Source organism: Scyliorhinus torazame, chromosome 5 (genome assembly GCF_047496885.1).
Source record: "Scyliorhinus torazame isolate Kashiwa2021f chromosome 5, sScyTor2.1, whole genome shotgun sequence".
NCBI classification, from domain to species: Eukaryota; Metazoa; Chordata; class Chondrichthyes; order Carcharhiniformes; family Scyliorhinidae; genus Scyliorhinus; species Scyliorhinus torazame.
The window spans coordinates 262,615,324-262,632,533 of NC_092711.1; the positions used below are offsets into that span (position 1 = coordinate 262,615,324).

A 17,210-nucleotide genomic window follows, 5' to 3' on the forward strand; every position below is an offset into this window, starting at 1 on the left:
TTTTAGTTTAAGTGGGGGGGGGGTGTTGTGGACAATGGCTCTTTCAGAGGCTCAGAAGTTTTTGGGGGTGGAGACTGTCACACGCAGTACCTTACGACAGAGACTAAAAGCAGACTGTTAGATTTAGCAAAAACATTAACGTTACCTGACAAAATGCGAAAGGATGAGGTAATTATGGCGGTGGCTAAGCATTTAAAGTTGCCTGAGATACAGTCTGACTCATCAGAAATGGCAAAAATTCAGTTGCAAATTAAACAAATGGAACATGAGAAAGAGTTAAAGCAGCTTGAATACGAAAGAGAGAGAGCAGGAAAAGAGAGAGAGAGGAAAAAGAAGAGAGAGAAGAAGGAGAAAAAGAAAGCCCTTTCAGAACAAAAAAAAAGAGAAAGGGAGCTACAGATCAGGGAAAAAGGTGAAGAGAGAGAGTTTGAACTTCAGAAAATGGCCATGAAACATGACAGTCAGTTAAAATTGGCAGACGTAAAGGGAAACGTACAGTTGGATGATAGTGATGAGGACAGTGAGAAAGAGCGTCAAAGTCGATGGCTTAGTGGGATGCTATTTAAATATGTCCAAGCATTGCCACGGTTTGACGAGAAGGAGGTAGAAGCCTTTTTCATTTCATTTGAGACGGTAGCTAAACAAATGAAATGGCCACAGGACATGTGGGTATTACTGATTCAAACAAAGCTGTGGTAGAGCTTGTGAAGTATTTGCATCACTACCGGAGGAGGTATCTGGAACGTATGAGAGGTGAAGAAATCCATCTTAAGTGCATATGAGCTAGTGCCTGAAGCTTACAGACAAAGGTTTAGAAATTTAAGGAAAGAATTTGGTCAAACATACATGGAGTTTGAAAGGATCAAACAAGAGTAATTTTGATAGGTGGATAAGGGCTTTAAAAATAGACCAAACGTATGAAGCTCTCGGAGAAATTATACTTTTGGAGGAGTTTAAAAATTCAATTCCTGATGTAGTGAGAACTCGTATAGAAGAGCAGAGGGTTAAAATTGCGAGGTTAGCAGCAGAAATGGCAGATGATTATGAATTAGTTCATAAATCAAAGTTTGGTTTCCGACATCAGCTTCAGCCTGTTAAGCCTGTTGGATGTTAAAAGGGATAGAAACAGGAGATATGAGAAATACTCAAGTGGTAACGGTGATCTGATGGGAGATAATAAGGAGCGTGTACCTCAGATTAGAAAAGAAATCCAGGAGGGTGGAAAAGAAATGAAAAGTTTCAAATGTTTTCACTAATAAACTAGGCCATGTAAAGTCACCGTGTTGGTTGTTGAAGAAAAGCACTGGGAAGGCTGATGTGGTAAAACAGGATAAGACAGTGGGGTTTGTTAAAGTGGTAAAGGAAAGCCCAAGTGAAGCGAAGAAAGTGCAAATGATTGTACATCCTGATCAAGAGGTCATTGATAAGAAGGAGCCAGATCTCTTTAAAGAATTTAATTGTATGGGTAAAGTTTACTCATGTGTATCAGGCGGAGCAGGTAAAGAAGTCACAATTTTAAGAGATATGGGAGCTAGTCAATCTTTAATGGTAAGAGATGAGGAGTTATGTAGGTTGGGAAGGATGTTGCCAGAAAAGGTAATATGTGGAATTCAGGGTGAGAGGAGTAGTGTTCAATTATATAAGGTAAGATTGGAAAGTCCAGTGAAGAATGGTGTAGTAGGAGTAATAGAGAAACTATCTTGTCCAGGAATACAGTTTATCTTGGGTAATGATATAGCTGGATTGTAGGTGGGAGTGATGCCCACTGTGGTTGATAAGCCAGTGGAAAATCCGACAACTGAGTTGAAGGACGAATATCCTGGGATTTTTCCAGATTGTGTAGTAACAAGGTCGCAAAGTCACAGATTAAGACGAGGAGAAATTAAAGAGTGAAGTTGAAGTGCAATTATGAGAAACTATTTTTGATCAGATGGTTGAAAAAAAAACAAGAACAGGTGGAGGATATAGCGGATATTTTTAGTTCAGGAAAATTGGCGGAGTTACAACAAAAAGATCTAGAAATAAAATGGATGTATCAGAAAGCGTACACGGAAGCGGAATCTGAGTGTGTACCAGAGTGTTAACGTAAAAGTAATGTCTTGATGAGAAAATGGAGACCTTTTACATATGCAGGCGGCTGAAAAGTGGGCAGAAGTTAGTAGTATTACCGGTAGGGTATAGAAAGGAGGTGTTGCGAGTTACACATGAGGTACCAGTGCGAGGTCATTTGGGGATAAGGAAAACTCCAGCTAAAATCCAGAAACATTTTTATTGGCCTGGACTACATAAAAATGTAGTTAAATTTTGTCAATCACGTCACACATATCAAGTGATAGGGAAACCTCAAGCAGTGATAAAACCAGCGCCCTTAATACCCACTCCAGCATTTGAGGAACCTTTTACAAGGGTCCTAATTGATTGTGTTGGACCGCTTCCTAAAACAAAAAGTGGGAATCAATATCTTTTGACGATAATGGATGTGTCTACTAGGTTTCCAGAGGCCATTCCAGTACGTAATATTACAGCTAAAAAGGTTGTGGAGGAGTTATTTAAATTCTTTCCGAGATATGGACTACCCACAGAAATACAATCGGATCAAGGATCAAATTTTTCCTCGAGGTTATTCAAAGAAGTAATGGATAGCTTAGGAATAAAACAATTTAATCAACTGCGTACCATCCAGAACCACAGGGAGCATTAGAAAGGTGGCATCAGACATTAAAGACCGTGCTGAGGGCTTATTGCCATGATTATCCAGAGGATTGGGATAAAGGAATTCCATTCGTACTGTTTGCAATTAGGGATGCACCTAATGAGTCAACCAAATTTAGTCCTTTTGAACTAATTTTTGGTCATGAGGTAAGAGGACCACTGAAATTGTTTAAGGAAAATTGGTGAGTGAGAAATTGGAAATTACATTATTGGATTACGTGTCAAATTTTAGGGAACGATTAAATAGAGCAGGTGAATTGGCTAGACAACATTTAAAAGTTGCACAAAATGTGATGAAACGGGTAGCGGACAAGAAATCCAAAGTTCGGAGTTTTGCCAGTGGGGATAAAGTTTTAGTGTTGTTACCAGTGGTAGGTGAACCTTTAAAAGCAAGGTTTTGTGGACCTTATCAGATTGAAAGGAAATTAAGTGAGGTGAATTATGTGGTTAAAAACACCAAATAGAAGGAAGAATCACCGAGTGTGTCATGTGAATATGCTTAAAAGGTACTTTGAGGGAAGGAGAGCAAAAGGAGGTTTTAATGATTCTAACTCTGTGATGAACCAAATCCAGATGACTGAATTTGACTACCTCAAATTAAATTGGATAATGAGGATGTTCTTAAAAATTGGGATAAATTGGTGGGTTACCTTCCAGAGGAAAAATGAATTGACCTGAAAGAGTTATTGATATCACATGGGCCAGTTTGTGGAGATAAATTGGGAAATATTAAAATGGCTATACATGATGTAGATGTGGGAAATGCTGTTCTAATCAAACAACATCCATACAGACTTAACCCTTTAAAATTGGCACATGTTAACAAAGAGATTGAGAGTATGCTTAAAAATGGCATAATTGAAGTGGGTTGCAGCCAATGGAGCTCACCCATAGTGATGGTGCCTAAACCAGATGGTACCCAACGGTTGTGTGTGGACTATAGAAAGGTGAATGCAGTTACACGAACGGACTCTTAACCTTTCCCACGTTTGGAGGATTGCATTGAGAAAGTGGGACAGTCAGCTTTTATTTCCAAACTGGATTTACTTAAAGGTTACTGGCAGGTACCTTTTCCGAAAAGGCGAATATGATTTCAGCTTTTGTCACTCCAGATGGTATATACCTATTCAAAGTTATGCCATTTGGCATGGAAAGCACACCAGCCACATTTTTGTTTTTTGTTGTTCGGTTATCTCAGCCCCAGAACGTCATTGCAAAGTTCTTTGGGGTAGTGTCCTCGGCCAACCATCTTCAGCTGCTTCATCAATGACCTGTCTTTCATCATAAGATCAGTAGTGGGGATGTTCGTTGATGACTGCACAAATGTTCAGCACCCTTTGCCACTCCTCATGCTGCATTTGCACATGGACTGTTTGAGTAAGACCAGGAAATTTCCCAGGCTTGAGCTGACCCAGTGGCAAATAACATTTGCGCCATTCAAGTAGTAGGTAATGATGATCTCCAACAAGAGAGAATCTAACCATCAGCCCATGCCATTCATTATGGCATTACCATCACTGAAATCCCTGGGGGTCACCATTGACCAGAAACTGAAGTGAACCAGCTATGTGTGGGCAGCACGGTAGCATTGTGGATAGCACAATTGCTTCACAGCTCCAGGGTCCCAGGTTTGATTCCGGCTTGGGTCACTGTCTGTGCGGAGTCCGCACATCCTCCCCGTGTGTGCGTGGGTTTCCTCCGGGTGCTCCGGTTTCCTCCCACAGTCCAAAGATGTGCAGGTTAGGTGGATTGGCCATGCTAAATTGCCCTTCGTGTCCAAAATTGCCCTTAGTGTTGGGTGGGGTTACTGGGTTATGGGGATAGGGTGGAGGTGTTGACCTTGGGTGGGGTGCTGTTCCCAAGAGCCGGTACAGACTCGATGGGCCGAATGGCCTCCTTCTGCACTGTAAATTCTATGATCTATACATACTGGAGATACAACAGCAGGTCAGAGTCTAACCTGACCTGTTCGACTATGAAAAGCAGCCTGCTTGCTAGACACCCCATCCATAAACATTCACTCCCTCCACCACCACATAATGATAGCGGTGTGTACTATCTTCAAGATGCATTGCAGGAAATGACCAAGGTTCCTCAGGATAGTGTCCTCAGCCCAATTGTCTTAAGCTGCTTCATTAATGACCTTTCCTCCACCATAAGATCAGAAGTGGATGTGTTTGCTGATTAGCCTTACATCCCAGTCACTAAATTAATGAATTAGACCGTGGCCACGTGCGGTATGATCAGGATGGAATTGAGGCCTGGGTTGATAAGTGGTAATTAACCATTCTGCCAGGCAATGATCACCTCCAACAAGAAAGAATCTGCCCATCCGCCTTCATATTCAACCACATTACCATCTTCGCAACGCCACCACCAAAATCCTGGGGAACTTACCAGAAACTTAACTGGCCGCCATATTAATTTTGCGGCTCCAAGCAAGGCGAGGTCTGAAATCTTCAGCAAGTCGTTCACCTCATATCTTCCCTCTACAAGATATTTTCCTGGATGAATGCAGCACCAACAACACTTGAATCTCAACACCATCTGGGTAAAATCTGATTGTGCGTCACACCAACATTGGCACATAGGAAATGCAGTGTGTGCCATCGACAAGATGCACTGCTTCAACTCCGCTTGGCTGCTTTGCCAACACCTTCAACCCTGTGATCTCTACCCTACCATCTAGAATACTAAGAATGTGCATTAGCACCTGCAAGTTTCCCTCCAAATCGCATAACATCGCGGCTTAGAAGTAAATATATCACAGTGTTTTTGCTGCTTGGTTAAAATTGTGGAACTTCTTCCCTAACAGCACTGTGCCTACCTACACCACAAACACTGCAATGATTCAAGGCAGCTCACCACCAACTTCTCGAGTGCCAGCACGGCATGTCCCATGAACAAAAACAAATACGATCTGGTCTTGGAGGAAAAACCTTGATTTTAGATTAGATTTGCGAAGGAACAGGGCAAATCCCCAAGTTTAATTTATTGGTTCCTTAGTGGCAACACCATGGGAGTGTTGCGTTCTAAACTAAAACCCAGTTTTAATCCTGTGTGCAAACAAAAATTTGGTGAGGGATTGCATGCATACTTCATTGTTTGGAAAACTGCTTTTGGAGTGGGTGGTGGAGGTTTCCAGATGGTGTTCGTTTGTTTTGGAAATTGCAAAGAGACTGATTTTTGGATTAGAAATTGCTTATTTTGTGAATTTTCCATGCAAATTTGTTATCCTATTTTTCTCTGTAGAGCCAGTGAAACGGAAACCCTGCAGTAACACTTTGGGAAAAAAGCGCAAACCCACAGCCAAGATTTATGTCCCAATCGATCCCCCGCCATCTAAACCAATGAAAGGTGTTTTATCCGAGTTTACTTCGTTGAGCCAAGTACCAGACTTTTCCAATGTTTTCGGGTCACGGTCTGAACATGGAGTATCGCAAAAGTATGTATTCTTATAAGGTTGCCTTAGAAATGCTTTTCTATAAAGTTGCCACTGGGATGCTGTCAACGTCTACTTAATTTTGTTGTAAACTGTGCAGACTTTGACTGTCTGAAATAAATTAGTTTCTGGATCTTTATAACAAAAAAATATCGGAAATGGTCAACAGGTGTGGCTGCACCTGTGAAGCAAACCAAGTTAATGTATCAGGTCAATACCTTGTTGGCTAAATGTTAGTCTCATTTATAAACCTTAGTCTCACCTATCAACCTATTCATCAACTGCCAATGCAATGGGGAAATTACTAGTATGTTCATGCTATTGTGCATGTTGCACATTTTATTTGTCCCAAAGCATTGTTATATGGATAAGATATTTTGAAATGCTTTTATGTAAACATTTATAGCAGCAATTTCCAATATCAACAATTGCTTGTCACACATGTAGTTGTAGGCAATGGTCTCTTTGTATAGGAGGTGTTTCAAAATTCACTTCCAACACTTTATCATTTTGCTCTATCGTTTTGTTTTTCCCTTTTGGAAGTTCTTTTCATTCCTGTTCTTCCTCCGACAGCAAATATTCTTTTATTAAAAAAGCAACTCTTGAATTGGAAGTGCCAACTTAAATTTAATGTTCAGGCCACTGCTAAAAGTAGGGCCACTTTAAAAGGTAACTCCTTCAGTCTACATTCCTGCCCCCGTGCCTGGATCACAAACATCTTGCTCTTCCCCATATTTAACTTGTAACCTGAAAATCACCCAAATTCTCTCTCTCTCTCTCTCTCTCTCTCTCTCTCCTTTCCACCCCCCGCCCCCCCCCCCCCAAAAAAAACCGGGTCTATGAACATAGAGCAGCAAGTCGTCCGCATAGAGAGAGACCTGTGTTCCATCACCCACTGCCCCTTCACTATCCCCACCAGGCATTCGATGATCTAACGGCCATTGCTAAGGGCTCCCTGGCCAGGGCAAACAGTAATGGGGAGAACGGACAGAGACTAAAGTATTCTGACCAGACTCGGTTGGTTCTTGCATTTGCCATCGGGACCTGATATAACAGCCAGACCCAATCCACAAATCCTTCCCGAACCCAAACCTGCCTAAAATATCTCATAGGTACTTCCACTCCACCCGGTCAAAAGCCTTCTCCGCGTCTATGGCTGCCACCTCAACATCGCGCCTCTCCGCTGGCATCATTATAACCTTAAGAAGCCGTCTAATATTGCCTGCCCTTTACAAATCCAGTCTGATCCTCCCCGAATACCTCTGGGACACAATCCTCTATTCGGGTGGCCAAGATCTTTGCCAGCAATTTAGCATCCACATTCAAAAGGGAAATTGGCCTGTACGATCCATACCTCTCCGGGTCCTTGTCTCGCTTCAGGATGTGATAGCGTTGGGGGGAAGCACTCCCAGCTCCTTGGGCTCGTTAAAAGCCTTGACCAGAAGCGGCCCCAGTAGCCCAGAGAATCCTTAATAAAATTCCACTGGGAATCCATGAGGTCCTGGGGCCTTACCCGACTGCATCGCACCCAATCCGTCTATCACCTGCACGACTCCAATTGGGCCCTCCAGGACTTCCACCAGCTCCTCATCTACCTTCGGGAACTCTCGCCTCTGCAGGAATTGATTCATACTCTCCTCCCCGAGTGGGGGTTCCGACTCATATAGTCGACTATAGAATTCACGGAACACGTCGTTAACTGACCCCGGGTCCATCACTACCTTCCCCTCATATCCTTTATTTTCCCTATTTCTCTCGCTGCTTCCTCAGCTGATCCTGCTAGCCTTCTGCTCCCAAGTCTTGATACACCCGGATCTCAGACTCTTCCCATATGAACCGTTTTGTCTGCCCACCTCATAATGCGTTCCTTGTCCACCAACCGATGCAGCTTCACCACCATCGTCCTCGGGGGCTCACGCCCCTGGGGCTTACGCCCCTGGGGTTTACGCAAGAGCACCCTGTGAGCCCGGTCCACCTCCAACGGCCTGTCGAATGCATCTGCCCCGAGCATCTTCTCCAGCATCTTCCCCACGTACGCACCGGCACCCGATCCCTCCTTTCCGTCTGGCAAACAGATGATCCGGATATTCTGCCTGCGAGAACAATTCTCTAGGTCCTCCACCTTCTCCAACAGCTGTTTCTGCCGATCCTGTAGGATGTTAATTTCCATTGCCACCGCAGTGGACTGCTCCTCTTGTTCCGCCACCAGCTCCTGCAACTTTTGGATCACCTGTCCCTGGGTCGTCACTTCCTCCTCCACCCAGTCGACCACGTCCTTAATCGAGGCCACAGCCTGGATCGGGTCCTCTGCACGCTCCTTACGATGCCGGGCGAACTTCTCATCCAAGTATTTAACCCACTGATCCATCGTCCATTGAGGTGGCGTGGTCGAACATTGCTTCTCTGCCATTGCATCCACCAAATTCTGAACTTCACTCCCAACCATTTCTTCTTTTATGATTGTTTCTTGGGCGCAGCTCTATAAATTAGGGGTCGTCCTCTTGTCTGGGAGCTACGGCTCCAGTAGCCACCTGGGATGGCCACTGTCCTCCTCTCCTCTCTCTTTTATCCACTTATGTTGAAAAATTCCAGCTTAAAAGCCGTTAAAAGATCACTAAAAGCAGGAGCTGCTAAATGTGCGACCGTTCACTCCATGGTCGCCACCGGAAGTCCCCTTTATCAATTCTGTTAGTAACATCGCCAATAAAGAAGCTCCAGGTATACCAAACGTGATTTCCATTCAGAATTCAATGGTGAATATGCCCAATCAGATTATCTTTACCCCAGTGTCCATTTATCACATCCTTTAGAATAGATTCCAGCATTTTCCCTACTGCTGATGTCTGGCTAACAGGTCTGTTGTTTCTTGTTTTCTCCCTCCCTCTGTTTTTAAATAGTGGGGTTATATTGCTACCTTTCAATCTGCAGAAACCATTCCAGAATCTATAGAATTTTAGAAGATGATTACCAATGCATCCAGTATCTCTTTAACTCATTGGGGGGAGGCAGTGGCGTAGTGGTATTGTAGCTGGACTAGTAATCCAGAGATCTAGAATAATGTTCTGGGGACCTGGATTTGAATTCCAACCTGGCAGATGCTGAAATTTGAATTCAATCAAAAACAAATCTGGAATTAAATATCTAACGGTGACCATGAAACCATTGTCGATTGTTGTAAAAACCTATCTGGTACATTAATGTCCTTTAAGGAAGGAAATCTGTCGTCCTCACCTGGTCTGACCTATATGTGTCTCCAGACCCACATCAATGTGGATGACTCTTAAATGCCCTCGGAGATGAGAAATAAATGCTGACCCAGCCAGCGATGTCCAAATCCCATGAACGAATTTTTAAAAAAAAACCTTGCCTCTTTCAACACTCTGACATGAACAGTATCAGGTCTTTTCAACTGGTAGTCCCAAGATAGCTTTACTAATACTAATTGCCTTCAATTCCTCATTCTCCCTAGTCCCTAAGATCTCTAATTCTTTGAGAGTTATTTTATCTTCCTCAGTGAAGATCGAAACACTACTGATTTAGCGTCTCTGCCATTTCTTTGTTCCTCATTATACATTTTCCTGACCCTGCCTGTTTATTGACCCACATCTGTCTTGGCCAAATCTTTCCTTTTCACCTGTGCATACAACCTTTTACAGTCGTTTTTTTATGTGTTTGCTAATTTACATTCATATTCTATTCTCCGTTTATCAGTTCCTTTCCTTTGTATTCTAAAATCCTCCTAATCCTCTGGTTTACTACATTTCTGGCAATTTTATAGGTCTTTACTTTTAAATGTTATATAATGCATAATCTTATACAATGCATAACTTTCTTTGTTAGCCATGATTGACTGACATTACGTTTTGGTGTTCTTGTGCCTTGAAGGAATGTACAGTTGCTGTAAACCATGTCATAATTTTTTTAAGACTATCCATTGCCCAAATGCCGTCATACCGTTATTTACCCAATCACCTCTGCCAATTTGCCCCCAATACCTTAAATTCCTTTGTTTAAATTTAACGCTGACTTCCCAGCAGCCTCAGACACACCCGTACACATCATCACAGTTTCTGAAGTCAGATCGGGCTTCTTGAAAGTGAACCCTCGAAAAGCAACAGGTCCTGACGGATTCCCTGGTCGTGCACTCCAATCCTGTACGGACTAATCTTCAACCCCTCCCTACTCCGTTCTGAGGATCCCACCTGCTTCAAGAAGACCACCATCATACCGGTGCAAAAGAAGAACCAGGCAACATGCCTCAATGACTACCGTCCAGTGACCCTGACATCTATCATTATGAAGTGCTTCGAGGGGTTGGTCATGAGACACGTGAACTCCATACTCCCAGAATGCCTTGATCCACTGCAATTTGCATACTATCGCAATGGTCCATAGCAGTTGCCATATCCATGTCCCTACACTCATCCCTGGAGCATCTTGACAACAAGGACTCCTATTCATTGAATACAGCTTCGCCTGTATAATCACAGCCAAGCTCATTTCAAAACTCCAAAAGCTAGGATTTGGCTCCTCCCTCTGCAACTGGATCCTCAACTTCCTCACCCCCAGACCACAATCAGTAAGGATCAACAACAACCTCTCCTCCACCATAGTCCTCAATACCTGGGCCCCGCAAGGCTGTATATTTAGCCCCCTAATATACTTCCTATATACACATGACTGTGGCAAAATCTGGCTCTAATTTCATCTACAAGTTTGCTGATGTCACGGCCGTAGTGAGTCAGAGTACAGGAATGAGATAGAGAACCTAGTGGCATGGTGTAACAACAGCAATCTCTCCCTCAACGTTAGCAAAACTAAAGAGCTGGTCATTTACTTCAGGAAGCAAAGTATTGTACACATCCAATGTGCATTAAGGGTGCCGAGGTGGAGATGGTTGTCGGCTTCAAATTCCTAGGTATGCACATCACCAACTATCTCTCCTGATCCATCCATGTCGACGCTACGACCAAGAAAGCACAACAGTGCCTATACTTTCTCAGGAAATTAAGGAAATTTGGCATATGCATATTGACTCTTACCAATTTTTATAGATACACCATAGAATGCATCACAGCCTGGTTTGGCAACTGCTTGGCCCTAGACAGAAAGAAACTACAAAGTCATGAACACAGCCCAGTCCATCACAGGAACCTGCCTCCCATCTATTGACTCTGTCTAGACCTCCCGCTGCCTTGGGAAAGCGGGCAGCATAATCAAAGACCCCTCCCACCCTGGTTATTCTCTCTTCCAACTTCTTCCATCAGGCAGGAGATACAAAAGTCTGAGAACATGCGCTAACAGGTTCAAAAACAGCTTCTTCCCCGCTGTTGCCAGACTCCTGAATGATCCTCTTATGGACTGAACTGATCTCTTCACACATCTTCTCTAAAGAGTAGTACTACACACTGTATGCTTACCCAATGCCTGTGCCTATATACATTGTGTATTTATGTATGTCCTATGTTTTTTAAGGTATGGTACGATCTGTCTGGACTGTACACCGAACAATACTTTTCACTGTACCTCGATACACGTGACAATAAATCCGATCCAATTCAGATTAATCATTTTCTATCATATTCGTAAAATTCTATCATATTATGTTCATTCAGTCCTCAAGTTCTTTTCCAACAAGATTATCCTAAGATTACTGCACTTGAGGTCCAGCTTGCTGATTTTCTTCCAATTCACTAAAATCTGCTTTCAGAACCTCATCCCTCTTGCTAACTTAGGTTCTCTTCGACTGCCGTCAGGCTCCTGACCTGTAGTGTGACCACCTCCCTAAACGTGCTATCCATGTAGTTTGTTCTCTGCCTCTTGGGTGCACACATGACTCCAGCCGCCGCACAATTCCAAAACCCAGAGGTCAGGATTCTGCAGCCAGTGACACTTCCTGCACCCCGGACCTATGTTCTTTGAGGACGCCTTGTGCATCCATGACTTCTCACACATCACAGGATGTACTTTCTGTGGGGCCGAGCTGACCTGCCATACTGCAACTTTTAAAACTATTCATTACAATTAGATCAAGTCAAATAACTTACCAGTTACTTTGGATTTTGTTTATTGTCATGTGTACCAAGATACAGTGAAAAGTATTTTTCTGCGAGCAGCTCACCAGATCATTAAGTACATGAAAAGGAAATAAAAGAAAATACATAATAGGGCAACACAAATACACTATGTAACTACATAATACCGGCATTGGGTGAAGCATACAGGGGTGTAGTGTTAATGAGGTCAATCCATAAGAGGGTCGTTTAGGAGTCTGGTAACAGCAGGGAAGAAGCTGTTTTTGAGTCTGTTCATGCGCGTTCTCAGACTTTTGTATCTTTTGCCCGATGGAAGAAGTTTGAAGACTGAGTAAGCCGGGTGGGAGGGGTCTTTGATTATGCTTCCCACTTTACCCAGACAGCGGGAGGTGTAGATGGAGTCCATGGATGGGAGGCAGGTTTGTGTGATGGACTGGGCTGTGTTCACGACTCTCTTGCGGTCTTGGGTCGAGCAGTCGCCATACCAATCTGTGATGCAGCCAGATAGTATGCTTTCTATGGTACAGAGTTGGTGAGAGTTAATGTGGACATGCCAGATTTCCTTAGTTTCCTGAGGAAGTACAGGCGCTGTTGTGCTTTCTTGGTGGACCAGGACAGATTTTTGGAGATGTGTACCCCATGGAATTTGAAACTGCTAACCATCTCCACCTCAGCCCCGTTGGTGCTGACAGGGGTGTGTACAGTACTTTACTTTCTGAAGTCAATGACCAGCTCTTTAGTTTTGCTGGCATTGAGTCAGATTGTTTTTGTTGCACCACTCCACTAGGTTCTCAATCGCCCGCCTGTATTCTGACTTGCCAGTCAGCTTCCCTGTATCGTTAAGTACTAACCACTGGAGGCTTAAAAAAGGTAGAAAAATGAGCCCCTCCCTTGCTGAACTTCCTTGCTCACCAACTTCCACTTGACACAAACTTGAAGTAGCACTTGGTGCAGATGAAACCGCACTGAGGATGTCCTGTTTGAATACTTCAAGCAATTGATTCAAGCTTCCGTAAACCAGTTTAAGCAAGCTATCTAATTAGCTGCAACTACACTTGGAGAGTTTGTCTAACTCTGTTTTAAGGCTGGAATAAAACTTCACTTTAAATTGTTCCATAAGTTAAAGGAAAGGTAAGTGCTAAATTAAGAGGTTAAAAAATAGAAATTAACCTTTAAAGCCCACTCATGTACTAACACAGCGAAGACCATGTCAAACAAAGCAGGCTATTACAATACCTATTTCTTGCCTGTAAGGTTTTCCTGAAAGAAGTGTAGCAGGTAATTGGTGATTACTCTCTCAACTGACACCCAGCAAATATCCTCAAATAAGTTCGGGAACTCCTGATGCATGGATGTGTGTTAATTTTTTTTTAAGAACTCCCTTTTTGAGTGGTTGTCCCACTCAAATTTACACTCCTTAATTTCTGTTTTATCTCTTATTAGATGCCTAACGCCTGGTTGCTTCCTGCAGGACCTGACTCTCAGCTCGTCAAAGTATGTAAAGAATTTCAAACAGAATCGGGAAGAATTAACTCAAGAACTCTATAATTTATACAATGAGAGTGTCTTTCAGCAGAAGGTAAAAGATTATTGATCCGATATTGGGTAGTCAACCAATTAAATCCTGCAGGTTTGGGTGTGATTGACATTCTGTATGATTTACAGCTTCCAGAGAAGTTGGTGATCACATGGAATAAGAAAATGCGAAAAACTGCTGGGTATTGCGTTACTGGACAGAAACGGGATGGTATTCTTCAACGCTATGCCAGAATTGAACTGTCAGAGAAAGTTTGTGATTCAGCTGGTGAGAACAAAACTAGCGTGAATTGAAGGCACAATAAGATTTTATTTTCATAAGTACTTAAGTTGCCCTAGTCTCTCTATTTTGATATGACATAGAATACCCAGAAATTGTGATGTCTGTAAAACTTCAGACACTTGACTAGTTTATTATTCAAATGTTTTACCGAGGTGCCCTTATTTGCGAGATGATCAATGGACAGACAAGTTCACAATTCAACCCAAATTTATTCCCAAACACACTAAAACAGTTATCATCCCAAATAGTATCTGCCCAAGACTCTTACTACTACCCGTGTCGATGAACTGGGTCGAGCTACAGGTGAGTCTCTGTCGTTGCCTTTGTCTGTGAAGGTACGTCTTGCACACTGCTTCCATTCTGTCCTCTGGTCCAGCGTTGAGTGTTCTCTGATGCCTTTGCATCAGGTCTTCACTGGGGGGGGGGGGGGTCTCTCTAGATGCCTCTTTCTGATACTCCTCTTTGTGCCCTTCCAGAAGTTTCTCTGGCCCTCAGCCACTGTGGTTGCTGGACTTCGGTCGCAACACCCAATGGAGTTATCGATTGCAACTCTGCAGGACATCAAGAACCCCCCCCCCCACAGCAATCCATCCTCTGCTGCATTGTCTGCACACAACCTTGTCTCATACAAGGTGATCTAGGTGCCAGAAAATCTGACTTCATCTGGGCAATCCGCAACAATCGATTCATTTGAATGGGGCCGATTTATCTTCTGATGCCCTGTTTACAGGACAAGCCCAGACTTGTCTGTCTCTGTCCAGTGCATTCAAGTTTGGCTGTTTGACTTCCCATCGGGCCAGGCTGTGGTTCTGACTGTAGGTTTAATTTTAAAGTGTCCAATTCTGTATCGGGCCTAAGATTCAGGCCGTTAGCCGTTTTACCACAATTGGAAGGACCAATGATGAATGGAGTCCTGATTAGGATGACAAATTCGGTCTCTGAGCCATTGTTCCCTTTTTTCCCCTCTAGTTTCTCTAACTTAAGAGCCCTATTTCATAGCACTTTTCCAGATCATTAACTCAAATATAGGACTGGGGGAAAAAATAATTTTATATTGTTAGAATCCCACTTGAGATTACTACTGGACAGGAAGATCCCAGAATGGAACCCTGGCTCCAAAGATAGAATTTCTTTTTTTTAAGGAAATCTGGAACAGAGTCACAAGACTGCCTATTAGCTTTTAACAGCAGCAAAAAATGTATTAAATATGACATGTTTGATAATACAATGCTCCTTCACTCACTTAACTTCGCAAACATACACCTATTTCAGAGATAAAACAGGTTACCCAATATATCTTGCACTATAATGTTCTCGGTAAATACACTGTCCCTGTAACCCACCAGGTTAACTGTGGTCAGATAACACTCCACTCTGAAACAAAGTGGCATCTGCCACCCAATCAATCTTTTGTAGATTTCTCCTCAAATTCGCCCCAGATTATTATCACACAAGTGTTTCCAAACACCACTCTCAAAAAGTCACGCTTTAAAATCTTCCTTCAAGCAATGTTTTTCCTCAGCTGCTTTAGCAAGGATTCGGTGTTTCTAACTCTCCTTTCAATATTCTTGGTCTTGATTCATCGTGTCCATTCAAGCTTTTCACACAATCTCTCGGGTTTCAAAGCATGGAAATAGTACACCAAACCTTGCGATTGCTTCAGATATGTGGCTTCTCTCTTGCCAACCTCAGCTCAGCTCTTCCATGGTCTGACTTTAACTTTCCACAAAATTACCCTGTTCCAATTGCAGTTTCTCTTTGTTCCTTTTTTTTACTTCAATCTTCCTGAAAATTTCTTCATTCTCCAGTTTCTAGAACTAACTGTCCTCTCGTTTCTGGGACTTGTGTTCTTGCCCATTACTCCATTCTTTGGCTTTCCTGCTTCTAGCAGGGCTTTACAGCAGTTCACTCTCTCACTCTTCTGCCTGCGTACAGTTGAACAGGGGCAGCACGGTAGCATTGTGGATAGCACAATTGCTTCACAGCTCCAGGGTCCCAGGTTCGATTCCGGCTTGGGTCACTATCTGTGCGGAGTCTGCACATCCTCCCTGTGTGTGCGTGGGTTTCCTCCGGGTGCTCCGGTTTCCTCCCACAGTCCAAAGATGTGCAGGTTAGGTGGATTGGCCGTGATAAATTGCCCTTGGTGTTGGGTGGGGTTACTGCGTTACGGGGATAGGGTGGGGGTGTTGACCTTGGGTAGGGTGCTCTTTCCAAGAGCCGGCGCAGACTCGATGGGCCGAATGGCCTCCTTCTGCACTGTAAATTCAATGAAATCTATAAACAAAAAACTGCCAGGACTTTTCCCTAAAGCCTCCAGGTTGCTAAGCATCAGCTCACTCTTTCTCCCAGCTTGTCTTTACTTTTCACGCAGTAAACTCTCAGCCCAAAAGAGAGAGTTTGAACTGAAACCAAACGCCCCTGTCACCTGAAAACACCTTTTGTTTAACATGCATCTAACTAGTTTTACCTTTTCTTGCACAAAAAACATCATTTAGAACTAACTCTGCTTTCTCACAATATGGGAACAATAAGTTGCATTGATGTATTTTTCCTTAATTGAATAGATTTAACAGAGAGCTGCTACATCCAAGAGCATTAGTAAAAACATACGTTAAGACTGCTTTTCCTGTCCTCAAACACTAATTTTGGTGTTGCTTTGCAGAACGTCTACGTGATACATTGATTCATGAATTATGTCATGCTGCTACCTGGCTTATTAATAACGTGCGCGATGGACATGGACCATTCTGGAAGTTGTATGCACAAAAATCCATCTTGATCCACCCTGAATTACCAATGGTTACACGCTGTCACACGTATGAAATAAATTACAAGTATACATATCAGTGCAGCAAGTGCAAAAACATGTGAGTACATGAGAAATTTGCAGTGTTTTTAAACTAATATTCTCCAACATAAGATGAGGTGCAGTCTTTTAATCATCATGCGTGTTGAATGAGAGATTAGGAGGAAGGTCTCAAAACTATAGCCCTATTCTGTGCTGCAGTGGCGGATCTTTCATTTTCAGATTTCTCCCTGAACCACCCCCTACTCCCTATCTCTAATTTCTTTCAGATCTTCAACTTGCCGTGATCTTGGTACTATTTCTTTTAAGCACTCAGACTTAAAAATAAGGAAAACACAGTCGGGGTTTATCTCTGTGAACTGGATTTGATTTTGCTGACTTCCTTTCTTGCTGCAC

At 43.0% G+C, this 17,210-nt stretch overlaps 1 protein-coding gene across 3 annotated transcripts in view; it reads left to right on the plus strand.

The window, feature by feature from the left end:
• Positions 1 to 17,210, plus strand: part of gcna (germ cell nuclear acidic peptidase) — a 68,423-nt gene that overhangs the window by 44,408 nt on the left and 6,805 nt on the right. For all 3 annotated transcript variants that reach the window (XM_072505475.1, XM_072505477.1, XM_072505476.1), the window contains exons 9-12: positions 5,965 to 6,157; positions 13,633 to 13,768; positions 13,855 to 13,993; positions 16,671 to 16,875. In XM_072505475.1, coding sequence (XP_072361576.1) covers positions 5,965 to 6,157; positions 13,633 to 13,768; positions 13,855 to 13,993; positions 16,671 to 16,875 — 673 coding nt within the window. The remainder of the gene's footprint in view (positions 1 to 5,964; positions 6,158 to 13,632; positions 13,769 to 13,854; positions 13,994 to 16,670; positions 16,876 to 17,210) is intronic.